This window comes from Symsagittifera roscoffensis, chromosome 3 (assembly GCF_963678635.1).
Source record: "Symsagittifera roscoffensis chromosome 3, txSymRosc1.1, whole genome shotgun sequence".
Taxonomy (NCBI): Eukaryota; Metazoa; Xenacoelomorpha; order Acoela; family Convolutidae; genus Symsagittifera; species Symsagittifera roscoffensis.
The window spans coordinates 9,914,176-9,930,878 of NC_087064.1; the positions used below are offsets into that span (position 1 = coordinate 9,914,176).

A 16,703-nucleotide genomic window follows, 5' to 3' on the forward strand; every position below is an offset into this window, starting at 1 on the left:
AGGGTCGGTCGGCAAAAATGGATTTTTTAAAAAGTACCAAAGGGGGGACCCTTTGGGTCGGCAGGGGGTCGAATCCCTGAGGGGGGGCGTCCGCCCGCCCCCTAAATCCGCCCCTGATTTTACCAGCTTTAGACTTTTTTATAAAAGTGATAAGAAAAATCAAAAATCCTCAAAGTTGATTAAAAAACTGTGACGAAAAATTGTGTTTTTCATGAAATCAGTTCTATTGACAGTTTCGAGACATATTGTTTGTCAGCTTTCTTTCCCCGCCAGGTTATCCCACTCCAAAGTAGCTAGAAGACATAATAGCCCAGGACGAAGCAGCCCACGCAAAATTGAATATCTCATCAGAGGATCGAAGCTAACAATATATTGCAATTTGCTAATCAGAGGAGTTATAAACACGATAGCCGGTCGATGAAGTGGCATTCAGTTTCAAAATGGATACCGCATTTGACCAAACTGATCAAAGCGATGCTTGAAATAAAAAGCAATGCCTGACAACGTGCATGAAGTAAAATACAATTGTAAGCACAGTATTTAACCCACATTTTGTCTACTTGTTTGTAGCAAACAAAGCGTACAAGCTTGATTTCGTATGCTCACTTGGCGTGAAGCTTAAAGCATAAAACTCTTTTATCAAAAGATCAAACAATCAATTCGCGGTGGATTAAAAACTTTGGTTCAAAATTCATAAAAACGCACCCTAAATCAAAAAGAATTTTTAATAGGGTAATTGGCTTGTGGCGGGATGACAGAAAAGCTATTAAATTTTGTTGTTTTGTCATCCATCATCTCCTGAAAAATGCTAACTTTGAGTCTTGTAAGTCTAAAAAACTTGATGCTTGGAAATTGAGGTAAAATTCATAAAACTGCCGACAAATTGTCAAATTATGTCAAAAGTTTGACCAATTTAAATCTGAGAGAGAGTCAATTGAGTTAAAGCTTGAGAGCAATAGAGTTTAGCTTAGTTTTTGTAAAAGTTAATTGTCATCCAGTCTTTTTCCTTGGGTTTTTAAGGTCTGATTTGTGGAACCACTGCTTGTTTCCAGAAAATTGAGCTTCTGGTTGCAGGAGTCGAGCGAGGGGTAGTTGCCCTGAAGAAGCAATGACACGCCAATATGCTTGCCTTGAACTGCATAAGTTGTTCAAATAGGTCAGTCCTCGGCGTTTTGCATAGTCATCTCAAAGAGCTGGAGAACCAAGGTTGCTTTTAACAGCCACTTTTTCTCCTTTAATTTAGTTTTTGAATCAGCACCTGTGTTCACTTGTATTTTCACCTCAGTGTAATCAATCACGACATTTCCGCATGTGGTGGCTATGCCGATGAGATTTGATGCGAAAACATTCCCACTTGCTGTTCTCAGAGCTTTCTAATTCCCCTCTGAGAACCGACCCCTATCAGCATGATGGTTTAGTCCTTAATAGTTCGACTGTTACCTGCGTTAATGTTGCCTAACTTAATTTAACACTTTTGTTGTAAAGTGTCCTATCTTATCACATGAGTTACATTTCTTACCCATTGAAGGGCAAGGATGATCCCCGTGCACTTTTACTTCGTAGTTTGGACATTCCGATATAAGGGCATTGCACTTTTTTTTATTTTTCCCTGGTTTTCCAAAGGTTGACTTAGAAATTATTGATTTTTTTCTTTAATTTTAGCCTCAGATGTACCAGCAAAACGCTGTGTTTGATCGCTTAAGTGTAAAACAGTTTTCACCTCAGTGAGACTTATGCCTGTTTTAACTCTACTTGCCTCAACAATTTGAGTTTAGAGTTTGCTGATCTTAGTCCCGAGATGAACTTCATTCGTATCATATCGTCTTTCAGATCAGCGGTGTCTTAAGTTTCGAAAGCTCACAATACCGAGCAGCTTCACAAAGTCTTGCAAGAAAGTCGTCGTCAGACTCTCCTGGATTATGAAGTATCGATAGTAAGAGTGCTCGTTCAGTAAAGACCACATATTATCTGGGTCTGCAGTAGCCTTATACCACAGTGTGGATCTCACTAAATGTCATCTCGCTGAGATTTTTTTGGCGAAACAAGACTCCTCAACTTCAAGGTTGCCTGCACTCTACATTGGCTGAGGCAGAAAATTGTCCTCTGGAGGTCTGCGGCAATCGTTCGGTCTGCAGCCTTGTCGATTTTTTTTTCACTGAGCGTGCTCTCCAAAGGGAAGCAACCAGCCAAGCCATTGCCTCTCCAGGTTTCGAAAGATGAGTTATTGGATTCACTCATTTCAAGTTTCCAGTCTTGACACAACTGCTGTGGATTGATGCAAGACAAAATTTGTTCTGAAGATTTTATAGAGATTGATGTTAACGATAAATTCAGTTGGTATTTTTCGTTGTTATCGAAGGAAAAAGTACACGAAGGAAAAAATGATGTCATTAGGGACAGATACATTTTTGTTCACGTATTCCCTTTTTGGTAACTTTTTACTAAAATTACATTCAACACATACAGCATCTCATTCATATAAAGTGTTTAAATTCATCTCCAAATATATCATGAATTATGGGAAAATTTACATAGGCCAAGGGTCTTGTTTCAAATCAAAGGCAATCACAAGCTTTTGCAGTGCCGAGGGCATCGAAACAGTTTTCTCGGAGGTAAATGATCAGAGAGCAATTGGATGTGTTCATTGTTTAAAACGGAGCCTAAAGAATTTTGTACTTACTCATTTAAAAGAGTAAAATCATGGTAGCCTAGAATTTATGGTGGAGCGCGCCCTCTGAGCTTTACGTTTCGCACCAAAAGCCACACATAAAATTTTCCTATTTTAGGCTTATTTTGGCAGAGAAGCCAACACGATGTTACAAAATTTGACTTGAAAGCCTTCACCAAAACAACCAAATTGAGACAATGTAATTCGAGAAAAGTTGCGTGCTTAGGCAAAGATGATCCTCAGGCACAGAAATTGCCACATCCTGCTAAGACCAACTGGAACGCAAGATCTGACGTGAAATACGACCAGGAAAAAAAATTCACCCACTGCGGGTGACAGCGAACCTGGTGAAATGCCCACCGAGGCGGTAAGTGGGGGAAAATCAAAGGCCAGAGGACGGGCCAGCGGCAGATCGGAACTGTTGTTCCTCCGAAAAAGGAAGCAAGAAAGCAGGTATCAATTTTACAAAAAAAAAGTTGCCTGCGAGTTTAAGCACACAATCTTATTAAATAACTGGTCTGCGCTTTAAAAAAATGGCGTCACCGCTAGGAAGGGTGTTCTCAAAATGTGCCCAGCCTGCTTACAATAGCAAAGTTACGCAGCAAAATAGAAGCAGAATTCAAACTTAACCCGACATCAGGCAAATGGACAACTAGGGGCGGAGTATGGTTTCAAAAAACGTGGGAGGATGAAAACTCCAATTCCGCATCCAATTGCGAGCCCGCGTTGATGCCTTGCGAGGTAGAGTAGTGCGAAAAGGCCAAATAGAGTGGACAGGGTCTAGCGGAGCGAAATCTTGCATTGGCGATACGGCAACGCCGAGGGAAAACACGGATGCACTGGGGGAGGCGAGAGGGAATGCGCCGGGGAAAAAGGACTTAGTAGCCCAGCACGAATCGGATGAGAAAAACCCACGGGTGAGCGGCGACGCAGCAAGACCGAAGGAGAAAGAAGAGAGTATAAAGGCGGACCGACCGCTAAAACAAAGGTTAGAATCCTTTTTCAATCAAGATTTCAAAAAGCAGGACAAAACAAGCTCGCGAAAAAACTCAAGGAACCGGAACGCGGTGTCAAATATTGGGGCCATAATGATCGATAACGTTACTAATGAAGGGGTGAAAAAGGGGGAAGCGCGGAAAAAGTAAGAAAGGGAAAACAAATGCACTAGACCGAAATGGTCTATAACTCTTGAGCGAAACTTTTGGGCTCAGAGAAGGGGCAATTGCTTAGGTCTAAAGACTCAATTTATTTTAATTACAGTAATTAATTTTTTCAATTTGCACTTCAAACAGAACTGTGTAACAGGGAATGCTATACATATAAGTTTATGTTAAATTGAGTTCAGTTCTTGGTAATGACTCTTGATTTACTGCTGAATGATTGGAACCTGTTAACAGCCACAACTTGAGTCAGATGGTGCTAAAACCTTGAACGAATTTTATAGTTAAGAAGCGAATTGCTTATTTCTATTTGACTTGCTTTTGATTTTACATTATCGGATTTGCATTTTTCGCAGCTTTTTATTTTTCAATGTTTTGCTACAAATTTTAAATTTCTTGATACAATGCGTCACACAATTATTTGAAATTATAATACGTCAAAATTTGAAGGTGCGGCTCGCCAGTTGTTGAACATCTCGCCAGATGACTTTTATAATACAGAGGGTTACAAAGATATCTAAAAATTTTATACATTTCCCAGAGATTTGTATCCGTTGCTAGCGGATAGGAAAAAAACAAGCTAAAGTGTTTCAGTAGCATTTTTATAACCAGCAAAAGTAAGGATATTAAAAAAACACTTGTTCCCGTTCAGCCACTAAACCTTTTCCGTCTGGCTATTTTTCAATTCTTGTACTGCCAAAAACAGGTGCCTTTAATCCTATCCCAACCTCTAGTTTTAGAAAAAGAAATATACCTTTACGTTTTAAACTCTTTCGAAATTTTGTTTTAAGAGCAATTTTTCTCCTTTTTCATATACATTTGATCGAAAGTTTCAAATCATTGTTCATTCATACCATTAGCTTTTTTTGGCTATTTAGCGTAATGATAATACCATGATTGTTTTTACATTACGTTTGTTTTGGCTACTCTAATTTTTTAAAGTAATAAACAGTGAACAACAACGCTGCCATTTTTTCGTGCTAAAATATTTTCAAATCTAGAACTTCATTGTTTTACTAATGCATTTTATACGTGTAATACAAAAGAATTCATTTATCAATCAAACTAGAGTCTTCGGTGTTCAAAGTCTCAGAAGCTTTTTTTTCTGCATTCAAGTAAATTCAATTGAACTTGGTGAGTCATCTAATTTTTACTTAGCCTGCCAGACAATGTTTTTCTTCGATTGTTTAGCCGAAATTTAGTTTCATCACTAGTCTGTTAAATCAGGGCAAAGTCTTAGGAGCAATCTGGATTTTCAAAAGTATTTTCAAGATTTTGTTGACTTTTTTGGTCGATTAATTTGTCTTTATCTAGAACCAAATTTAAGTTTTAATTTTTGAGTAATGTCAAAAAATTGTTTTTTTTTTCAAATGTATTTAGATTAGTTCGCGTTTAGCACCAGTGCTTAGTGTAGAAGGTTGAGCAGGAAAGAAGGTTGAGCACGATGGGTTGTGCTCCATCTAAAGGGAACACGATAGCAGTGCAGCCCGCAGTCACCCCCAGAGCCCATCCAGGGGCCGCGACAACTACACCACATGCGCACCCACCCATTACCCCTCCTCTAGCAATACACGCCAGGTCAGTTTAAAAATGACTCATTGGTGACTCACACGGTGAGTAAGGTCCTATCCAAAAAAGCACCCAACGTATGCAAACCTCATGCGCATCAGAACTATTATATAACATCAAAGGTAAACCTCAAACCTGTGCAAAGCTCAAACGTAAATAATTTCATAGCTAATTATTTACGATATTCACTTTCATAATTGAATTCATCTATCAACATTGACATTGCTGCAAAACCGAGAAATTGAGATGAAGATTCAAAGATTGATTAATTGTTAATGGTATTGGCAAAACTTACAAGCTATTTTTTAATTGCCCAGCTCCCTGATTTTTGCTGAAAAACGATTTTTGCTATAATAAATTATTCCAAGACATTTCAGTGCGAACTCAGTGAACGTACTTGAACCAATTTTTCCTTATGTAAATTGCGGGTGAAACGATTTTCAGACACCTTAATGTAAATTTACGAAATGGTGGGAAACTCTAAAAGATCCTCCAACTGACATATACTGCCATGTTTAAGGGGCAAAGGCAGCAACCCACTGGATGAAAGGCGTCCCCTGCCTGCGATCGGAGGGGGAGGGGGAGACCACGTAGCCCCCCTTGCCCCCTTGACAACCCGGAAGAGTTCCAACTTGACCACAGTGCCCGAACAAGATGAAGCCACTCAGCCAAACCGGATATTGCCTAAACTAGACGTGAATGGTAATTATCAATTTTTTTCAATTTGTAAAAAATCAATTTGTTCAAACACCATTGTTTTTGTTCTGACCATTCACCAACCGGTGGGAAGGAACTATGGCTTAGGTAGCGTTTTTTTTGCGGTTTAAGTACGTTAAAAAATCTTAAGGCGGCATCGAGAAGCTCAAAATTTTGAATCATATTATCTGAAATTTCTGAACCATATTGAATCATTTTTAGTCGCCTTTCAAGAACTTACCAGAGTTCGAAAAAATCGTTTTTACTATTTTATCTAATTTAGAGCTCAGTTTCAATTTATTCGTTCTAACCAAGAAAACGGCCCAAAACGAAAATGAAATTTTTTTCTGAGAAAAAATATTGTTTTCTTGAATAGTTTTTTGAGTTTTTTACAGCATTTTTTCTGTTCGATGGTGGTTATGGACATTCTGTTCATTGGTCACAGCGTAAGTCAACTACCTCGGCCCGATGTGCTATTTGCACAGCAAACGGCTATTCGTGTTAGAAAAGGATTTGTATTTTCAGCCATGGCCTCTGACGCGAAGGAGAGCGAGAGTAGCAAAGACGTGAAACAGACGCAGAGTTCCGTCGCCTTCACTTTCGACTTCGGGGACTCAGCGGATGTGAAGCCCGTCGGCAGACTGCCCCCACTCATTGTGAGTTAACGAAATCCAAACATGCTTATCGGCAAGGGCGTTTTTTGGCAGGAGGGGCGGGGGATCGTCAAGTTCCTTTGATACTGTTTGATGACATCCAACAGTAAAATTTTTTGGAAAACCATTATTTGCCAAATTTTAAGGGACGCTGCGCTCCAAAAAATTCAATAATTTGATGACAAACTTCTAAAAAGTTTTGCTTGCAGAGCTTGAAAAATGAACTTGATTCATAAAAAAAGACAACCAATACTAACATTTTTCAGTCAAATAACCCAATAAAACTCGTTTTGTTGATTATATAAAAAAGTATTTCTGCGTTGCTTTTCAGAGAGAGAAAACGATGCGCAAATCAACAGATGCGGATGATTTGCAGAGTAGCATTAAGAAGAAGCAGCAGCTAGCAGATGACAGGCGACAGAATGAACTGGTGAGCAGAGAAAAGGCTATAGCCCCCCTCCCTAATTTTACTAGCTCGGGGTGGGTGGGTGGGGGGAGGGGGGTTAGTTAGTGGGAATTAGCCCAGTGAAGCTCACTTAATGACATTCTATACAAAATCCTTTAAAAAATGCATGCCAGCCAATACATGATGTAAGAAAGAGCCCAAAATATGACTACTTGCATGTTGTAAGTAGATGAAGATGTATTAAGTCATCAGGAGCTGATTTTGAATTTTCCCGATGGGGGTGGTTTCAAAAATAGTGAAAATTTTGTCGACATTTGCTGATAATGTTTGCGCCAGTTTTGAGCAGTTTTTGGACGGCTATGACAATGCAAAAAACTGTAATTCCTTGACTTAGAATTAACAAAAAGCACTTTTTCAGAACTCGATTGCAGGCAAGAAAAAGCGACGAAAGTTGAAGCTGAAGTCGTCGAAATTATCTGAAGATTCCTCTAGTGACGCCGGAGGACAAAGAAGCGAAGTTGTGCCTCCACTGGACATTTCCAGATCGCCAGACAAGGTTGGGATCACCAGACGATTTTAACCGGCTATTCTCATGACAGACGGAATGCGCAAAAAATTTTAACCAGCCATAATTTTTTAAGCAAAACAAAACTGAAGTTTTTTTTTATTATTCTGCCTTTTTTGAGACTTTTGAATATTGAATTCTGGTTTGCTACCATAATTTTTGGACATTCGGTTCTTCTGAAAAAAGCGATTCCCTCTTTTAGTGATGTTACTGTGTATTGAATGTTTCAGAATGGAAGTCCATCAAGCGAAGTAGCGGCCCCCAACAACCGATCGCTCATTTCAACAAGCAGTAAGTTACTTAACAAACTTTTTGCTTCTTAAAGTTTGCGATATCGCGCAGCGGCAAAAAAACGGATAAACCAAAAACACTGTTTTCCGATCATTTAAGGTGCTCAAGCTTACCAATTTTGCCACGAATATGGCAATAACTAAGACAAAGCTATCAGTTGACTCAATTTTGTTAACGATTGTTGAACTATGAAGATTTTGTCACCTATCTGACATTAACTAAATAACATGAAGATAGGCAAAAAAGGCTTTAGTCCTACCAACACCCCCCCCCCAATGAGATTTTTTATATGGTCTAATGAGCGTTTTTACAAGCTTACGTATAAAGCACCAAACATGCTTGTCATGACCTAATTAGTCCGCATGTCAACTTTCGTAACAATCGAACTATGTTAACACTCATTCACTTGTAAAAATTCACAGGTGGAGATGAAAAGAAAAATAACCTGAAGTTGTTTCAGCCCCCGTGCGAGTGTTGTCCGAGGAGCAGGGGGAAGGAAGAGATGAAATAGAGAGGAGGAAGGGGTCTGCCCATCATGACTCCACCTATGGCAGCGAGGATGAAAATGGTCGACATTCTTCAACCAAAATATTTACTATTCAAAAAATACCACTGGCTGTACCAGCTTGTGATAATCAAGTTTTAGCAATTTTAGCTTATATTACGAACATATTACGAACATATCACACCGTTTTTGATTTATTTTTTGTTCAGATTTTTCACGAAACCTTTCGACAACTAAGAAATGAGTCACCTTTGAAATTCTTGATTAGAGATAAAACTTCAACCATGAAAACGCGATCTAACTCTAAGGGTTTGTTAATTTTGCCAGCTCTCAGCCCTAACCTTAACGTAATGACTGAAGTTGGGTTCAAGTCTTTCTTTAAAAAAATCAGTAGGCTTTACATAATAGACAATGAAAGTATGTTTTCGCTGTTTTACCATCGGTAACTCCTAATTTCAGTGCCCTACCGTTTGTTTCTAGGTACCTAAAGGGATGCTACTCGAAAGGTTGAATTACCTGTATAGCAGTCCTGATGTAGATTTATTAAACCTGTTTGATCAAAATGATGTGTGTCAAAATTTTATCTGCATCAAATTCAAATTCAATTCAATATTGATTCAATATTAAGGGTGAACCTTTACACTAAAATCGACTGAAAAGCAAAAAAAAACAAGTTTTAATTCAAATTTAATATAAAAAAGTCAAGTTTTTATCGATACAGAAAATTTTTTAAAGAACTTTTATGAAGATCAATTAAATAATAACTGAAAAAGCTCTTATATGATAACTAGAACCGATCTGACTTTTATTTGTAGTACTTGTACTTAAGGTTGCATGGAAATTATAGGAAAGAAAGACCCTTTTACAAAAGTCCTCCGCATTTTCAGGGGGTACATGTTATTAGTCTCCATGAATGGCATCATTTCAAACCACTGAAACACCTCATTTTTTCTAGAAAATCAGTCTCGCGTAGTTGACCCTCTCAGACGGTTCTCTCGCAACAAGAAGACAGCCCATCAACACCAGGAGAGAGACGCATTCTACAGTGATGAAAACGTGAACCCTATGGAAGCGGCTCAGTTTTTTGACGACGACAGTGAACAGTTTTGACCCCAGATGAAAATACTATAATAAAACACTATATCTTGCAGCTGATGCAATTAAATCTTTTTTAAATGAAAAAGTTCTTTAAATTTATACAGCTGTTTTTTATTTAACATCTAAAATTGCAACAGTGGTTGACAAATTTGTGGAGCTTTTTTGATCATTGCTTTGCGAAATGTTATTGGGTATGCAAGTTGACAAACGTTCATTTTAAGGCAAAAATTAGTTTTGCATTCCTAAACCTGCTATCGCCAGCGGATTCTTGAAATAAGCGTTAATGTATGAGTTTTTATTGGACTGAGCTATCGAGAAGTATCAAAATGAACGCAATTTTAGTGCTTCAGTCCTAATTTTTGTTCAACGAAAGATTTCATTTAAAAAAACTGACGAAATCTTGAATTAATCATTTTGAGTCAAAAGCATTGGGACCTTTTTAACTGAAGCTCATTGTTTCCGAAAAAAGAGAGGTCAATTACAAGCAAAACTTGGCTTTATTGCCAAAAAAATTTTCTGCTAATTTTGATCTTGTGCTAAGACAGACCATTTAGCAAATAGGAGCGTCTAACGGTTAGAATTGTTGAAATTTTTCAATTATTCGGTCTTCCATTATGAGAACAGCCCCTCTTGTGATAGATACATCACAACCAATGGCGTTAACTTCTTGTACCACTTATCGAAATGGTTTCAGCCTAATACTTTTTTCAGTAGAAAAAAAATAAAGAAAATTAGAGTTCGTAAATGTATAACCAAATGTTCGTAAATGTTTTTGAATGCAATATTGCTCAGAGGATCGCAAATTTTCAGCAAAAAAAAGCTAAATGACAGAAGAAAAACTATTAAGAAAACTTCAGCTTTGAGCGTTGAAACAGATTGCTAGTGCTAGAAGGTTTACCTCGGAATCAGACAGTTCCAACGAAAGCAGTTGAAGTGATCGAAGCATCGCAGATTTTAGTTTAAAAAATTAGATCAGCTCGAATAAAAAAAAATTAAATCATTAAAATTCAATTAAGTGTTTGACGCTTTTAACTTTTTGGTTCTAAATTTTGTACTCATTTAAAAGTATAGTACCGCCAGAGGCGGAGCAATAAGCTGAATGTTCTAAGAGCAGAAAAAAATAGAAAACTATAAACTTTAATTGACGTAATTCATTAAAAATTATTAGAATCGTCAATAAAACAAAAAAAAATGAATAAACTTTGCATGAATGGAATGTTTTCATCAAGCTTCTTAATAATTTTTTGAAAGGAAAATCTCAATTAAACTACTCAAATTATGCATGAAATGTTTTTTGCTTTGGTAAAGTTGACAATTCTGATACTTAATTCACCGGTTAGCGTATAAAATTTAAAGTTTTTCTGTTTTATTGGACTCCATCTGCTTGGACCCGTTCTGCTCTTAGACCATTCTGCTTATTGAACGGCCTTCGGTCCCGCCGTAGCGATGACTCCCATTTAAAAGCTTGTTTAGAAGTGTGTTGCCGCCAGACCACTTGAAATATTAATAAAGCACTTCAAATGGACAAAAACAAAAAATGTAAATATTTCTTTATTGGGCTAGCCACATTTATGTTTTTTGAATGGAATTATCAAAAAAAGCAAAGCATTGAAAATACTTAGACACTACCTTTAAAAACTTCTATGTCTGACTTTAACATGCAACCATTGGTAGTTTTACGGAACCATACTTCTAAATCGTGTTTTTAACGGACCATACTTGTTAACGAGTATCTAAATTTTCTTGCAACAAATAACAAAATTGCTTTCACAGTTGGCAGTCCTAATGTTTGTTAAGTTCTTAAATCTGACAGCTTCCTGTCGGAAAATTTTGTTTTGATCGTAAACAGATATCCGTTCGCATTATAACAAAAATGTGAAAAAATTATTTGCTAATAAGTGTGGCACTGAAAACAGGTAGAATAAATAAAAGCATTAACCAAAATCTATTATTTTAACCCATATGAAACCATATTATTTTAACCCATATAAAACCATATGAAATCTATTATTTTAACTTTCAGTAACAGAAGTTATAAATTGGTCTTTCCATGAAAATTATGTTAAAACAATTACTGTAAACTTGGAAAAATTTTGAAGCTAGTTTTTCAGTCGAAGTAAAACGAATCGAAATAACAAAATGTAATTAGTGTGTTTCATTTTGCATCTCTTGCCACACCAATCAAAGCCATAACAAACAGAGAAAAAACGTACATTAAGTAATTAATTGGAAAAATCAACGCAATCTTTGAGACTTCAATCCTTAAAAACTCCCGGACAAAAAAAACAAATTGATGCTGCTATTAATGAGGTATATTTGATTAATGAGTGCTTACAAAACTAATGCGCCAAACAATGCTTACAAAACAACGATTGCCTACAAAAAATCTATTGAACTGCAACTACTGAGATCCGAAATATCATTGACCATTCTGCCAGCTGTGGTTTGTCTGTCAGATATAATTGCTAAATGCCAAAAAATTGCATTTAAATTACTTGTCTCCGCCACGACAAATTTCCTGATTAAACTGCGTTGAAAAATAATTCATGGTCACAAAAGATACATGAAAAACTTTTCATTCACCATTTTTGTTAATAGAGAAACCGTATATATCGTTTGCAAAAAAAAAACTTATTTAGAAGAAAAACTTATTATGTCGCAAAAAGTAACTAAAATTTCAACTTTGAATATATTTTGCCGTTTTGACCACTTCACGACTACAAAGTTTCTACGGACTGCGATGGCACTGTTCGCACAGTTATTTTTTACTCGGGAGAATTTTGCAGAGCACCAATTGTGATATCTAATCAAAGCCCTTCCAACACGATTCTGAGTACAAACTGTTAGCAAGGATAGCCGGTTTCTGTGAACTAGCACAGAATGTTCTTACCACATTTATTAAAAGATAAATAAAAATTGTTTTTAAAAGATGTTTTTAAAATTTTGCGCTGGAAAAGTTCTAAATTAAAACTAGAAATCTTGTTTAATTTAGAATGAAACTTAGTTAATTTAACGTTAATCGCTTGCTTTACTCGCTCGAAATTGGATGAAAAAGGAAAATTCTGTACTCGAAAAATTTCAGATCACTTCTCAAGTAAATCAACATGATATAATACTCAATCTAACTGACAATTGTTTTTGCTGCCTGGTATCGTTCTATCATGTTTTATCATTGTTAAGGCATTTTTCTAGCTGTTATCAATAAATTCTCAATTTGCAATACTTTTTTTTTGAAATTATACGTTTTTATTTAAGCTATACGTTTTTATTTAACTAAATGCTAGTTTTTGTAGCAATAAGCATAATGCTATAAAAATTTTCACCGCCCGCCATGTTCAAAATTTCATAGAAAAATTATATTGGTTTCAAAAACCCCCAGGCAAGCTCTCAGACTAAGGCAATCCAGGCAGGTCTCTAAACAATTATTCAAAAATTTAAAAACTAGGTAAATATAAACGTTATCGATAACATATTTAATTCAACCCCCAGAACTTTTCTTAGCAGGTGTTTGGTCATGTAAATGGATAAAACAGTTACTAAATTCGGTTTGATACTGATTTTTTTGATAAATCTCTTTTTTTTTAGCTAAACCACACCATTACTTGGCACATATTCTAGCAACGGGAAACTTTGATTAATAAATTCCATTTACCTGTTCAATACTCACTTCAATTCGATGTTTTGTTAAACGACATGTTATGTTTTTGCATGGTTTTTTTTCTGGTTTTCGTTTGCTAGAGCATTTTTGTTTCATTAAACAAAATTTTTCTATCAATAATTCTGCAGGAAAAATGTTGTTGTTCAAAATTAGTTAACGTCATCTTTAAATTTTTTCTCATGAAGCAAAGTTTTACACACCAGTTAACTTGGCGACTCAAACGCTTGACCTTTTTTGTTTGTTATCAGTTGAAAAAAAAACACTCCATTTTAACTAGCGTGGTTTCAATAAAATAAAACACATACAGCGCTGAACCTTTGTTTTTCAGTTCCTCATTTTCAAAAAATGTAGAACAAAATGGTCCTGAAATTTACTTATTCTGATTTTGTCTATTCTGTCTGCATTAATCATGTGTTCATTCTCTGACAAATATTTCACAAAACAGAATTTATATCTTCTGAGTTAGTTTTAAAAACATGCTAATACTTTCCCGCAAAAAAACATAATGACTCATCTACAAATTGAGTGGTTTGAACAAAAACTTCCCAGTTTAATTTTACTATTACCGGACCAAGCACTGTCATTTACCATACACTAAGAGGTAGAGTAGCCTAGGAAGTTCAAGGAATTTAGACAATCAGTTCCATCAGTGCAAGGATAACAGTTCCCTTGTGTTTGAAAAACAATTCTCACGTTTTTTACTCAGAATTTCGAGGATTTTACGCTTTGAATCAGTTTCCTCGCAAAAAAAAACTAAAACAAATGTTTCCTGCTCTAAAATTATGTGCGTAAAACATATCGGGTTGTTTGCTGTTGTTTTTACTATCGAGTAATACAGTGAATTTATTTTATTCGATCCTAGAAGGAACAAAAATAATTGTACAGTAGGGCAAAGCCCTGAATATTAGCACTTTCTGGTAATCGGTATCGATTAGTTACTGGTAAAGGTAAAGATCAAGCCTCATGCGAGAAAGTTCCAGTAATATGAAACATTTACGATCAGTGAGCCGGTTGATTTAAATTAAGGTGAGAAGTTGAAAAGGGGAAACATTAGACGGGTTTTTCGCATATTGGGACACAAAAGCGAAACTGAGCTTCGCACCACTTGCGATACAAAAACGAATTACTGTGAATAAAATCAATTGAAAGAAAAAAAGTAAAACTAAAAAAATTGTTTTTGTCATATAAATTTATGAAAATCACAAAAAAAAAAAAAACTTGTGGATCAAAATTACCTGCATCATTAAAATTATCACAAAGAGCTTTCCAATTGCAAAAAAAAAATCAAAAATTTCCGAAAACTCCTTTCTTTGGGATTTAAGCCGGCAAAAATAAGCAGACAGTCAAAAATCTAATGAAGACGCTTTTTTTGCAATTTGAAAGTTTTCGTCTAGTTTAGATTTTTGTATGTTCGTCTACTTATTTTTGCCGGCTTAGTAAGATAAAAAGGCTACATATTAGGCTACATTCAATTTACTCATCAGTTGACCTTGTGCTTTTGGTGTAATTTTTGTTTTACTGAAAGGAACCAAAAACTTTTGGTTCGAAGCTCGAAAATTTAATTGCACCACATCAACCTTGATAAATTATCAAGGATCTTTGTTAAGATAATTTTTGTCAAAAACACCAACTTAATACAAAAAACCGTTCAGAAACTATAATTTTGTTCAATTTGTCCGGTTGATTTAAATCAGTAGTGTAGTTTGCCTGAATTCAATTTGGAAGCATTTTGTATTGCGGAATAAATCGTCACGCATAAATTAAATGAATGGCATTACAATTTCAGCAACATAAAAGAAACTTTCACAGCGAGCAAAAGTTGCTCCAAAGGATGGCAAAATGGCCATTTTTAAACCACCAGAGTTTCTAAGTGGTGTAAAAAAACTTTGGTCAAAACTAACATTGCGATCGCCAAAAATTGAGCCAAATAATACAAACCCAGCGTAAATATTGTATTTCTTCAGTTGGAACAAAACTTGATTCGAATTAAAATTATTTTCATACTGCAATCAAGATATCTTGAGTCTCACACACTATCAACTCAGCCACGCAAGCTTAACAACTTACCCACACTAGTCACGAATAAAGCTGCTTTTTATGCTAAAAAAATTGCCAATGCCATTCAGCAAAAGTGACACCAAATACAAACAGATTCAATTTTTCAAGTAATAATTTGGATTATGTTAAACTGAAGGCATCCACACTAACTTTGCATGCAACAAATCGCAAAGCATAGTCACATTAAATATAATTTATGCATTTCAAAAAAATATTTGATGAATTAAACATGCATCAACTGTGTTAACTTATTACTATTCGAATGTCAAAGCCCATGCTATGAAAAGCTGTAAAGGTGCTTCAAAAGTGGCACCAATATTTGCGACTTAGGTAGGGAAAAAAAACGGTTCATACTAAAACTCTCGCTGCGCAAGTGTAACACAGTCTGTGTTAATATCCTTAGCCTTGCCTGTATTTAATAGCTGGTTAATGATTTAAAAAAACGCTTTCAGAAAGAACAATTTTTGTCGCAACAATATTTGCGACTTAGGCTGAAAAAAAAGATAATTCATACTATCACAAGCTTTGCTTGTGTAAACATAGCCAATTGTTGAGTTTCAAAGAAAAAAATAGTTGGCCATAAAGCTCTTTGAATTTGTGGAACACTTTATAATGGACACGTTTTTGCTAAAATTAACCCAATTTGAGAAAATTTGAATAGGTGAAACTTTTCTTTCTCTGGGAAATCTGATAATTAATTTCCATTTTCCATGTTAGAAGTCGATCATGTTTTTCGTGGCCTTTACACTTCTGCTGTTCAATAGTCGAGGTTGCCTTCCTTTTATTTATGGAAAAGCACTGAACTTGACCAGAAGTCACAAGTCAAACCGCGAAAAATCAAAATTGATTGAACAAATTTTAAGACTTTCTGAAAAAAAATGGCGAAGACCTATATAAGAGTACTCACTACGTTCATTACTCCTAACAAGGCGTTATTCTTTTACAATATACTTGTTACTCACGGAAAATACAAAAATTACAGATTCCCGCACAGAAAACCCAGTAAGTACTAAACAGCTTCAACTTAAATCGAGCCAACAGACAGGTGTAAAACAGACATGTGTAATAGAGATAACTTGATAAAAAAAAGTAACTTTAATTCGGCTGAGAATTTGAAATTTAAAACTTTGAAAGTAAAATACGAGTACTTTTCTCCCACGCTCGGAAAATGTTATTAAGTGCTTGTAAAAAAAACTCGTCGACCAGAAAATGCTGACTAATTCTTTTGAAAGTTTTTAGTAATGCTCTAAAATGTAATTTCAATTTTTCATAATCGACATCAAACTAATGCTCTTTGTACTCCAATAATTATATGATGGATACTTCTTTGATAAACTTAACCCAGTTTGAGAAAACTGGATCAAAGAGGCACATGT

General features: G+C 35.7%; 2 protein-coding genes across 2 annotated transcripts in view; both read left to right on the plus strand.

Annotated features, from left to right (window-relative positions):
- Positions 1 to 3,169: 3,169 nt before the first annotated feature.
- The window catches only part of LOC134842921 (slender lobes-like protein), a 305,507-nt gene continuing 291,973 nt past the window's right edge, over positions 3,170 to 16,703 (plus strand). The window contains exon 1 of the mRNA XM_063859451.1: positions 3,170 to 3,179. The gene's annotated coding sequence lies outside the window, so the exon portion shown is untranslated. The remainder of the gene's footprint in view (positions 3,180 to 16,703) is intronic.
- On the plus strand, positions 4,769 to 9,696 carry LOC134842922 (uncharacterized). The gene is made up of 9 exons (XM_063859452.1): positions 4,769 to 4,962; positions 5,209 to 5,406; positions 5,918 to 6,099; positions 6,619 to 6,749; positions 7,078 to 7,176; positions 7,571 to 7,708; positions 7,948 to 8,008; positions 8,469 to 8,576; positions 9,469 to 9,696. The coding sequence occupies exons 2-9, from the start codon at positions 5,273 to 5,275 to the stop codon at positions 9,621 to 9,623; spliced, it is 1,008 nt and encodes a 335-aa protein (XP_063715522.1). The 5' UTR covers positions 4,769 to 4,962; positions 5,209 to 5,272; the 3' UTR covers positions 9,624 to 9,696.

What these genes read in the sequence shown, in the direction of transcription:
- LOC134842922 (XM_063859452.1), top strand. Translation starts at nt 5,273, where the DNA reads ATGGGTTGTGCTCCATCTAAAGGGAACACGATAGCAGTGCAGCCCGCA. An exon ending in GCCTAAACTAGACGTGAATG is followed by an intron (nt 6,100 to 6,618) that starts GTAATTATCAAT and finishes TTGTATTTTCAG; the next exon opens with CCATGGCCTCTGACGCGAAG. An exon ending in TGGCAGCGAGGATGAAAATG is followed by an intron (nt 8,577 to 9,468) that starts GTCGACATTCTT and finishes CATTTTTTCTAG; the next exon opens with AAAATCAGTCTCGCGTAGTT.